This window comes from Zootoca vivipara, chromosome 11 (genome assembly GCF_963506605.1).
Source record: "Zootoca vivipara chromosome 11, rZooViv1.1, whole genome shotgun sequence".
Lineage (NCBI taxonomy): Eukaryota > Metazoa > Chordata > Lepidosauria > Squamata > Lacertidae > Zootoca > Zootoca vivipara.
The window spans coordinates 18,788,375-18,800,766 of record NC_083286.1 but is presented as its reverse complement, the minus strand read 5'-3'; the positions used below and the strand labels follow the sequence as shown (position 1 = coordinate 18,800,766).

General features: G+C 40.8%; 1 protein-coding gene across 1 annotated transcript in view; it reads right to left on the bottom strand.

The window, feature by feature from the left end:
* Positions 1-333: 333 nt before the first annotated feature.
* DTWD2 (DTW domain containing 2) overlaps positions 334-12,392 on the bottom strand; it is a 90,867-nt gene continuing 78,808 nt past the window's right edge. Inside the window, exons 5-6 of the mRNA XM_035099884.2 lie at positions 9,855-9,983; positions 334-7,045 (exon numbers count right to left, since the gene is read on the bottom strand). Of these exons, the coding sequence (XP_034955775.2) occupies positions 6,875-7,045; positions 9,855-9,983 (300 nt within the window). The 3' untranslated portion in view covers positions 334-6,874. The remainder of the gene's footprint in view (positions 7,046-9,854; positions 9,984-12,392) is intronic.

The window sequence follows — 12,392 nt, the reverse complement described above, 5'->3', positions numbered from 1 at the left end:
GTAGTTCAGTGAAATTTTATCACATCTGATTTAAATGCCAAGACAATGACTATATGGGTACATATAGCAGGATTTTAAAAGGTGGGCTTGGGCACATGGAGATTTTGATCAGACCACATTTGTATCCAAGAGTAACTTGCTACAGGATAGGTGCAGATTATTCAATGACAGATAATCGCTTCTTGTTAACTGCTGCTAAAGATTCTCCAATGGATTCCACAGCGTATAAAATGAATAATTGTTGTTGTTGTTGTTGTTTAGTCGTTTAGTCGTGTCTGACTCTTCGTGACCCCATGGACCATAGCACGCCAGGCACTCCTGTCTTCCACTGCCTCCCGCAGTTTGGTCAAACTCATGTTCGTAGCTTCGAGAACACTGTCCAACCATCTCGTCTTCTGTCGTCCCCTTCTCCTTGTGCCCTCAATCTTTCCCAACATCAGGGTCTTTTCCAGGGAGTCTTCTCTTCTCATGAGGTGGCCAAAGTATTGGAGCCTCAGCTTCACGATCTGTCCTTCCAGTGAGCACTCAGGGCTGATTTCCTTCAGAATGGATAAGTTTGATCTTCTTGCAGTCCATGGGACTCTCAAGAGTCTCCTCCAGCACCATAATTCAAAAGCATCAATTCTTCGGCGATCAGCCTTCTTTATGGTCCAACTCTCACTTCCATACATCACTACTGGGAAAACCATAGCTTTAACTATACGGACCTTTGTCGGCAAGGTGATGTCTCTGCTTTTTAAGATGCTGTCTAGGTTTGTCATTGCTTTTCTCCCAAGAAGCAGGCGTCTTTTAATTTTGTGACTGCTGTCACCATCTGCAGTGATCAAGGAGCCCAAGAAAGTAAAATCTCTCACTGCCTCCATTTCTTACCCTTCTATTTGCCAGGAGGTGATGGGACCAGTGGCCATGATCTTGGTTTTTTTGATGTTGAGCTTCAGACCAAATTTTGCGTTCTCCTCTTTCACCCTCATTAAAAGGTTCTTTAATTCCTTAAAACACCCACCCACACACCAGTACCATGTCTTTCTGCTAAAGATGTCCAGGTGATATAGCTGGTAATACAGTCGTACCTTGGTTTCCGAACAGCTTAGTACTTGAATGTTTTGGCTCCCGAATGCCGCAAACCCGAAAGTGAGTGTTCCGGTCTGCAAACTATTTTTGGAAGCTGAGCATTTGATGGGGCTTCCGACTGGCCAATCAGGAGCTTTCTGCACCCATTCAGAAGCCGCACTTTGGTTTCCGAACGTTTTTGAAGTTCGGCTTCCAAGGTACGACGTAATCTGTTCTATCCTCAAAACTGGCCTAGGAGGTAGAGAGAGGAACAACTGAGTTCACTTGTTGCAAGTACAGAGGCAACAAATCCACACAGCTTCCCCAGAACGGCGAACGACAAAGCCACACTGTTGTTCTGGAGTAGGCTTAATCACAAATCACATTCATGCTAGTGCAACTGTATGGATGTCCACTTAGCAGTCCCACAAAATACAATGAGACTTGCTTGAAGGTCAATTTTTAGTTTGTTTTCTATCAATGCATTTTTTTTAAAAAAAAAGTTTGTCTCCTTAAAATAACTTGCAAGTAGGCAGTTCTTTGATTGCAACTTCTGAACATTTTAAAGAAACACACCGAGCCTTCACATTTGACAAAAGGTTCATGTAATTTGTACTCGCAATAACAAAACTCATCTATGGAATACAGAAAAGAAACATCAGGAAATTACTCAAGTATTCAAATGCAACATTAATTCATTGTAAGTTCTCTCATTTGGATAATTAACAGTAATGAGGAACAGAGGGAAAAGTGAAGTTAGAGCTCAATCCTTGCTCAGAAAACTTATACCACAAACCCTAAAACTGTTCCATCAGTAAAAAGTCCAGACTTTTGTGATGCTTTCTTTCAATGCAATTTCTGAATAAAAAATACTAAAGAGATAAATTAAAATAAGACAAGTGCCAGATTGAAGTGTTTTTCTCTTAACAAATGGGGAACAGTCATCAACAAATTGAATAGAAAGAAACCAAAGTACTAAAAGAAGATATTGCAAAACTGAAGACCAACTTGTATGACAAATAAATTGCTTAATACAGGCATCGCCAAACTTCGACCCTCCAGATGTTTTGGACTACAATTCCCATCTTCCCCGACCACTGGTCCTGTTAGCTAGGGATCATGGGAGTTGTAGGCCAAAACATCTGGAGGGCCGCAGTTTGGGGATGCCTGGCTTAATACATTTGGACAGACAATGGATATGATCCCTGCTACATATGAAACAAGAGCCTGGATTACTTCTCCCTTCCCATGTATGCCCAGGAAGGCTGTTACAGGAAGTGGAAGGCTTATACAGGTCTCCCAGATGTCCATTTAGCCTGACTCCTCAAGGAACAAAAGCTCTTCTGTAAATAATGAAGACAATGCAATCAACCATAAAACACACTGTGTCACTAATCTTGATAGACCTACATCTGTTTAAGCTGTGTGTTATGTGTGTTCAATAATTTTATTTTATTTAAATTTATTTGGTTTTTCAGATCAAAATTTTACAGTCAAATATTGAACATAGATCATAAAAACAAGATTCCTAGGAATCTCCTGCACTTCCATCCTCCCCTTTGTGGGTCTTATTATTAATCATTTCTTCCTGCATCTTTTATGATGATCCAAATCTTTTACATCTCCATTGTGTCCAGAATTCACCCTTAAACTACAAGTGATATTCCAACCCTACTAATGATTTTAACGATTTACAATGGTCTTTAAGATAAGGAATGGGGATAATTTATAACTTATTAAAATTTTGGTCTTCCTGATTTCTGATTCTTCCAGTCATTTTGGCCATTTTGGCATGTGTTCAGCCATTTTAAGAGTTCCCCAGAGAGCTACAGCAAGCACCCAATTTGAATCAGGCTCCTTATCCCTCCTCTAGCAGGATTCTCAATTGGATCAGAGTTCCATCAGTGACTGGAAGGAGCCTTTTGTGCACTGAGCAGTAACTCTGTCTATATTTGGCTACAACTGGATGCCATTTTGAATCAAGATGGAGGAAGGAACCTTTCAAAACTGCACCAATTTTGACCACTTATTTCACAACTGCACTCATTTTTTATTTATTTTTTGTTTCTTAGAATTTCCCAACCAAGCTGTGTATAAGGCTGCTAGTAACTTATAAACTGAAAAGCAGTTCAACATTTCCTGAAAATAGTAGCAACCAGTGAGCTATACTTCTAATAAACATGGATATAAGACGAAGTTAATAGAACTAATTATTAGAGGAGAAACAACAACAACAGTAATAATAATAATAATAATTTATTGTTTGTACCCCGCCCATCTGGCTGGGTTTCCCCAGCCACTCTGGGCGGCTTCCAACAAAGATTAAAAATACATTAAAATGTCACACATTAAAAGCTTCCCTGAACAGAGACAAAGAACAAAGCTGATCCAGCTACATTCTATGTGGCAAACAGGAACAGCACCACTTCTAAATGTACAAAACCCTCAACAAAATTAGAAGATTGAGATTCCAAATGATCTCATTATACAAAGCATTCTTTTGAGTGGTTCCAAAGGAGTAAAAACATACTAAAGTATTAAGAAGACTTGCAAAGGGTGCCAAAAACAGACCTCTTTCATATACATGAAACATTAATCCACATTTAATAAAAATTCACACTGTGGTATTATAAATGGAAGGGGTTATTTGACTAATAATACGAAGACATTTTTAATTGTGAATCTAGGGTATTCGATTTTCCTCTCTTCTTCAGAACTTGAAGAGGGGAAAATATTTTTTGGTACAGAAGAAAATACTACTATGTTGATGAGTCTGAAGCAAGGAAAAATTAATCAAAGGAAGTGAGTGCATCCTCCATTAAAAGGGAAAGTGTTGGCTACAAAGCTCAATTAATTGCTGCTGCTTTCACAGGAACAACTGCTGCAGCCAGGATACATCTACAGTAAGAATGTTCTATGTCGGCATTAACAGTGCTTCCTTGCAACCCATATTTTCAGCAGTATTGATTTAATTTCTTTCATCTAGACAAAATACAGTTAACCATACATTATTGATTCAGGACATTCTTCTTCAGCTTCTACCACATATTCATTCTGTGTTACAATAGTAACATTGCTATAAAATGTCAATTCCTGACACATGACTAAAAAGTATTGGGTGGTTTCCAACCAAGTAGTTCCATCAGCAGGGCTGTCTTAAGCAGATGTGGCACCAGGGTGCAAACATCCGCCCGGTGCAGCCCCCCCCCCCGATTTCCCAGTCCCGGGCGTGCAGGAGGGTGGAGCCGGCTGGCTGCCTCAGCATCTCGGTGGCTTGGTCGCCCCTGAACTCGCGGCACAGAGCCGCCAGCAGCAGAAGAGCCCGTCGCGGTGCTCCAACCGACGGGCGGGCTTTTCCCCAGACTCAACTCTTGGGCCCCGGACTCTCAGCCTGGCGCCCCTGTGAGCCCGGCGCCTGGGTGCCTCACACCCCTAGCGCCTATGGGTAAGACAGCCCTATCCGTCAGCACAAGGATTTACATTTGTGCAACTGAACTTCCTCTTTCTCTCCCTACATACCCTCCCCCAAATGTGCTCTGGAGGGTTGAGGGGAACCCCCAGAATGCATCTAGGTGGCGCATGTGGGGTGCAAGAAAGACGTGAGGCACAGTTCCTTTGTGGAGCCCAAAGTCCTTGCATTAATGGAACTACTTTGTCAGATACCACCTATTATTATTATTATTATTATTATTATTATTATTATTATTATTTATTTACACTTATATACCACCTTTCTTTCTAAAGGAGCTTGGGGCAGTGCACAACGTAAGAAACACAGTCAATAATTAATAATTAACTAAAAATTACAATCCTTAAAAAACGATATTAAAAATTGGTATTAATAACAAAACTGAGGAATCCCAGAGAGTTTGTTGCCCAAATGCACAGATGAATTGGTTTTTAATCGACATCTGAATATTAACATTGTGAGGTGCAACTGCACTTCCCTGGGAATTCCGCAGTCAGGGTGCCACCACTGTGAAGTCCCTATCTCAGACACACACACCCCCAGGCCATATCAACCAGTGGGATCATGAAGAGGGCCTTATCTGTCAAACTAAGAACACAGAGTAGCAGCTACAACAGACAACACGGTGATGTTGGCAAAACAATGAAAAGGTAAACCACCGTGAGGTGCAAATATATGTGTCCGACAATAAAGTGCTATGATGTATCATGCGTTCTTATCTCTTCCCATATGTTCTTATCTCAGCTTCTTGACCAATCTTTGAGAATTGTGAGCTTTGGCAGTCTTGTTAAGCCTTCACACATGAACCTTTGAAAGAGTCCGCCCCCTGAGGAAACCATTCCTGTGAAACGGAGAAGCTGGCCACCCGTCAGATGAGATAAGAACATATGGGAAGAGATAAGAACGCATGATACATCATAACACTTTATTGTCGGACTTGATTATTGCACGTTATACAGGACTTTTATGACTTCGAGCATGAGATTTTGCACACATTTTTGAATCTCCTTGTATATGTGAAGGTTGTTTATACATATATTTGCACCTCACGGTGGTTTACCTTTTCAAACTAAGAACACAGGCTAGCAGATATTGGGGAGATGCTCCTTCAGCTTTTTTTATGTATCTATGTCCTAAATTTTCCTGGTAGGTCAAAGTTGGGCAGTGAAGAGCTTTAAGGATCAGTGCCTCCTGGTCCCATCTAGCTGACTTGCTCAACAGCTAGGCTGTTTTGCATTAGCTGTGTTTTGCATGAGGTGAGGCTATCAGATTGTCTTCAATGGTAGCTCATGTAAAGTGCATTGTAGCAATCCCATTGTGAGGTTCTTCAAGCATGGATTACATGTGGCCAGGTTGTGGGAAACACAGTTTGCAACTCACAGAAAGCCAAGCTATGGCTGATCAGGACTGCAGAAGCATGCAGGCTCCTGGAGTGAGGTTTGCACCTGCTTTGCTGCTCCCTGTTCCCTTCTAGCTTAGTGCGGCAGCTAAACCAGGATTTGGCTTAGTGCAGTGATGGCCAAATTTGGCGCTCTAGCTGTTTTGGGACTACAACTCCCATCATCCCTAGCTAACAGGACCAGTGGTCAGGGATGGTGGGAATTGTAGTCCCCAAACAGCTGGAGGGCCACGTTTGGCCATCACTGGCTTAGTGTGTTGCCTGATCATGGTTAAGCTCTCTCCTCCCTAATCATGATCTATAATTGGCTGCAGCTTCCTAGCTCACATCCACTGCATGTTTCGGAGATGAGTTCTCTCTTGACAATGTACATGCTAATCACATACAAGTGTACTGCAGTGTGTAATTGCTCTCATGAGTGACAGGACAAAATAACTTGATCTCCAATGATCACATTTGCTAGTGTGTTCTTACCAACATCCCGCAATGTGAACTGGACATAAAGGTTTATATGATATATTGTTTAATCAGAACAAGAAATTAAACGGAAAAAATGTTAAAATTATTATTTCATTCCCACTGCTGATGAAAATCAAAATCCCCATACTGGAAATTTCTCTTCTAACCGCTGCCTTGTAAAAAATTATGTTCCTTGTGCAGTGATGCCAAAAGCCTCCCATAATTTTTTTTTAAGAAGTCATACTAAAGATCACAGACTGATAAACAGGGGTGAGAGTATGGGGGACGGATATCTCTTGTTTATTCCCTGATGGTCCAGGCATTCTGCTTTTCATTATTATTATAATGTTTGAACTCATTGGCAAGTTGCCACCTGAACTTTGTCCATTATCAAAAGAGATGATTGTCTGGATTAAATCCTTATCAAACTCCACTTCATTATTTTAAAGGATTCTTTCTTTTTTTAAAAAAAATAAATCTAATTCTACATGACATTGCTAAATTTTAACATTATTCACTAAGAGCTCCATTCTTCTGAGCTTGCGTTTGTTTTTTGGCATGGGCTTGTCATATAAACCATTTTTAAGAAGGTGCTCCTTGCTGTGATGAACTTGGGCGCCGTGTTGAAGCTGGAAAGAGCACAGGGCTTGAAGAGGACGGAGGACAGTCTGGAATAAAGGAGACAGATGGAGAAAGAAAAAAGCTTTTATAGATAGGTTTCAGATATTATTTCATCTTGAGTTCACATAGGCTTGTCATTGCACCAAGTAAATGACTGATATCCCACTCCTGAGCACACTGGAACTCACACTGATTTCAAAGGGAGCTTCTACTGAACTATGCTCAAGCTTGCAGGCTGGATTTTATCACATGTCGAGATGAAATATTTAATATACTGAAATGTGTGCTTGATATAAAAATGATCAGAAGAATTCCAAGCACATTGTTTAAAGTAGTTGCAGGTCTTAATACAATGCTTTTTGTTGTTGTCGTGCTCTAAGCTTCCTGGACATATTTCTTGGTGTTCCTAATTTTGGCTCTACTGTGTTGGTGCTAGGTAAAAGTGGGAAGGTGGAGGCAGGGAGGGAACACAACAGAAAACTACATTTTTTCTTGCAAAGGCTAAAATACAAGAAGGGTAGGCAGAGTTTTGAATTGCATGCAACTTTATCAATCCTGAATGTAAAGGTAAAGGACCCCTGGACGGTTAAGTCCAATCAAAGTCAACTATGGAGTGCAGTGTTAATCTCTCTTTTAGGGCGAGAAAGTCGGCATTAATTCACAGACAGCTTTCAGGGTCATGTGGCCAGCATGACTAAACCGCTTCTGGTGCAACAGGACACTGTGATAAGTGTCAGGGCGCATGGAAACGCCATTTACCTTTCCGCCACAGCAGTACTTACTTATCTACTTGCACTGGTATGCTTTTGAACTGCTAGGTTGGCAGAAGCTGGGACACAGTGGGACAGATCTCACCCTGTTGTGCAGATTCAAACCATCGACCTTCCAATCAGCAAGCCCAAGAGGCTCAGTTGTTTAGACCACAGCGCCACCCACTCTCTAACTCTGAATGTGCTACTATTTAGTACAACTTCATATTCCAAATACTCACGGGATAGATTTGATTCCATAAAACTGGGAGTAAAGAAACACCAAAACACAGGGAGGTTCACTAACAATATGTTTTTCATTGCTAAACGCAATTCAGATAGGTATGAAACAGCCAATGCCCATTAACAATTCAGCAAAAATTGGCTACAAACCTCAATAGCTTGAAACAGAAACCTGGCAGGTTACCTAAGATTGGGTATCCATCGCTGTGAATGCCATAAACTCATTTAAAGACCAGGAGTGAGGAGCTGGATCTGGGGCACAGATCCTCATCTCCCTCACCACCTACGGGTCAGGTTTGTCAGTCACTTGACATCACAATATGACCAGGTGAGCCATTTCCCCTTGCCAGCATGGTTTGAAATCAAGCCATGCAGGCCAAGGAGCAACGCTTTATACCTGCAGAAGTACAAGGCTTTGCAGGCATCCCAGCCAAGCTGTAGCTTCCTCTGCCCCACGCCTGACAATCCGGTGATTGATAATGCCTGTAAACCCCACTTGCAACTGAGTCACACCTTTACCTGTCAGGTGTAGGGCAGGTAGGCGTGGTGGCTGACAAAATGATGCTGGGTGAAAGCTCTCCCTATCCCTGGCCATGGTGATGGATGCTGATGGGAGATGGAGGGTCAAGGTTCCCAAGCCCTGTCCCAAAGCCTATTTATTCTGAAAACCCACAATGAGAAACAGTCATTATAGTACTGGTTCTTAGGATTCTCATTAGGAGTGCTAACAATCATGTAGCGTTTCCAGCGTTGGTTATCAAAGTGCATTGGAGACATTTTAGAATCTTGACAGAGTCTTCCATCACAGACCCATGAGATCCACTTGCACAGCAAAGGCTAATGTCTTATTGCCGGTTCTTTGACCCAGTAGAATAAACTTAAAACTCCAGAGCTGTCATCTTCCCAATTCTGATAATGACATCTGACAGTTTTAAGCTGATTAGTAGATTGAAATAACCCAGTGGGTCATACGCTGAGGCTAGAAGAATGCTTCAAGTCATTGGGATGAGTTTACAAATATATTTTAATCTTCAAGCTCACTTCAAAGGTTGTTCAGGTCATCTTTGCAGAGTATCTCATGCAGGAATGATTGTTATTAATTGCTTGGTTGAAATTGGATTGGCAGTGACTTATTATTCTTTGGAGTTCACCACAGATGCCTTTGGACCACAGAGTAACTGTTTAACCTATTTATAAACATTTATGTATTTCATTACCATGAAAGAAGATAATTGCTTAGCCTGACTTCAACAACCTTTGGTTCAGCATGAAACGTTATGAAATATAAGAAAAGGAGAGTTATGTAACCTCGGAGGGGAAAGAGGAGTGGCACACTTTTCAATCTAACAACCTTTATTCTGCTTTTCTAAATAGCCAATGTCAGAAGAACAAAGAACAAAGGGTCTAAATTTGGTGCTATACATATGTCTGTGATTCACTTTAGAACCTATATTTTTGCTGACTTTTAAAAACATCTTGTTTAAAAAAGATGTAATTTGCACCGAAATCCTAACTATGTCTACTTCAAAGTAAGCCCTACTGAATTCAACTGGCATTACTCCCAGGTAAATGGGATTATGGTTGCAACTTTACTTAAGAGCACAGTTAAATGTATGGAATGAAGTATCCCAAAAGCAGTAGCTAATTTTGACTGGTGTTGATGTATGGCATGCAAGGAAGTGCAAAATGCTTATGAGAACTTCTTCCCTCTGTTAAATCACTGAAGTTAACAAATTGCAACTATAAATATGCACAGTACAGTATATGGTCCTTGGCCAATAAATACAGCCCTGTTTGTGAAATAGCCTTGTGAAATAACCTTGTTCTCACCCTATTATTCCATTAACAGAGTAAAATTACCTACTTCTTTAATACCATCATTCTTCTCCATGATGGCCAGGGAAATAGCTGCACATTCAAGTGTTGACAGGCATGCATTTGTAGGCTGGGTACGAATTACATACTGACTTGAAAGGCTAGATCTCAGCTGCACCTGAAAACAACAGCCATTGTAGATTAAAGGAACAAATTATTACAAGAGCTCTCTATTTTGAAAAGCTGTCCTTAAAATATGTACCATTATACTTTGTAGTAGTTGAGAATTATCATAGGTATATACTATAGTTCAAGCATAGGCAAACGCGGCCCTCCAGATGTTTTGGGACTACAACTCCCATGATCCCTAGCTAACAGGACCAGAGGTCAGGGATGATGGGAATTGTAGTCCCAAAACATCTGGAGGGCCGAGTTTGCCTATGCCTGCTATAGTGCAACATTTTTTTGTTATAATTCACTAATAATCTTTAAAAATAGTTATATATTAAATAGTAAGGCAAACAGTACTTAGAATAAATTTGGTCTTTACCCTTAGCACAGCTGTTTATGAAGCTTTGCTGAACAGCAGTCTAAAAATATTTTAAAGAAATAAAAAAAGTCAGCATAATAATGTTTTTGAAATACGTGATTCTGAAACTCTGGTTTGAATCTGCTATATCATTATCATTTCCTTTATTGATTTTAGATCCTGCCATTCTATTTGTTTACGTGTTATATTTCACAGTAAAAACTTTTTTAAAAGCTTAAACCATTTTAAAATACCGTATAGGGTTAATTTTTAAAAATGTACGTGCAAAATATTTTATAAATGAAAATTAGTACACTGTTATAAAAAGGTAAAATAAAAATGAATTCATGTGATTTATTGGAGACTTTATATATATATATTTGCAGACTTTAAAAATACTTTAAGTTGATTAATTAGTTCTGTCTTAAGTGATAAGCACTTCACACTATCACATATGTTTAAACATTTTTCAAGAAAGACAAATGCCAATCTCCCATTAGGCTGTGTGTTTTATCAGCTGCAAAGGCTTTTACTGGATTTATAAACAGCCTCTGAAAAATGACACAGTAGCCTTTGTGATAGTATTCAGACATTATTCATTACGATCCTTCAGATTCAGACATAATAGAATGGAATGGCTTGGGATGGAAAGCCAAAGTAGCACATCCTCTTAATATTCATATCAATGAAGATAAAAGAGTTGATACAGAGAGAGTCTGAAGTGTCAAGACACATGCAAAATCCATTGCCTTTGAATTTTTTCTTAACGCTTCATCCTGGAGAGACTCCTTTTTTCACGAATACTTCCTTAATGTGTACAGCACCCACCTCAAACACCCCCTCCCAATACAGTGGAACTTCAGTTTTCGAACATAATCCATTCCAGAAGACCGTTCAACTTCTGAAGCCTGCATTTCCAAAAGCATTTACGTCCGGAAAACTCAATAGGGAAGCCACGTGGCACATTCGGCTTCCAAAAATTGTTCAAAAACTGAAGCAGTTACTTCCGGGGTTTCGGGGTTCGAAAGCCAAATTGTTCAACTTCCAAGATGCTTGAAAACCAAGGTTCCACTGTACCAGATATGGAGAAGAAAGGTGGCGAATTAAAAGCACATGACTTCCCCAAAGAATCCTGAGACTACAGAAAAGTTCCCAGCACCCTTAAACTACAGTTGTCAAGATTCTTTGGGAGAAGTCGTGTGGTTTAAATGTGCACTGGATCTGTTTTAAATGTGTGGTGCAGATCAGATCAGATCTATTAAATTGCTACGGATTCCTTTTCAATATCTGAGTCTGTTTCATAAGGGTATCAAAGGTGGGGGAGATCTCCTGAGCATTTGGGCAATGGACACTGCGATTCTGCACCTGCTATATTCACTTCCTGCCCCAAAGCAGTAACAGATAGTAGATCTAAGGTACAACATATAAGAAGGCTGCAGAATCATAATCAAGGTAAGCCCTATTCAGGCATTCAGCTTCCCAGAGAGCCAGTCTGGTGTAGTGGTTAAGAGCGGTAGACTCCTAATCTGGGGAACCGGGTTCCCGTCTCCGCTCCCCCACATGCAGCTGCTGGGTGACCTAGGGCTAGTCACACTTTTTTGAAGTCTCTCAGCCCCACTGGGAAGAGACCAGTGGAGATTCCCACTCACCCCACTCACCTCACAGAGTGCTTGTTGTGGGGGAGGAAGGAAAAGGAGAATGTTAGCCGCTTTGAGACTCCTTCGGGCAGTGATAAAGCGGGATATCAAATCCAAACTCTTCTCTTCTTCCCCACATGAGTGTGGATGTGCTTGGCACCACTGTCCCTCCATTATTGCAGTATTCCATGCATGGTCAGGGTTCTCAACCATGCAGGGTGGCTACATGTGTACATCAGGCTCCCTGCTGCAGAAATCCACCCTCCGTTGCATGGAGGTTAGTGGTGATAGGCATGGAGATGTGGTGGAGAGGGCAGTCAGCCAGTTTGTCCTCATGCCATTCCAATCACACATGGAAACTGAATGCCCAAACAGGGCAGGGGATTTCTAATCCCATTAGGGAACTGAATAAAGCTGCAGC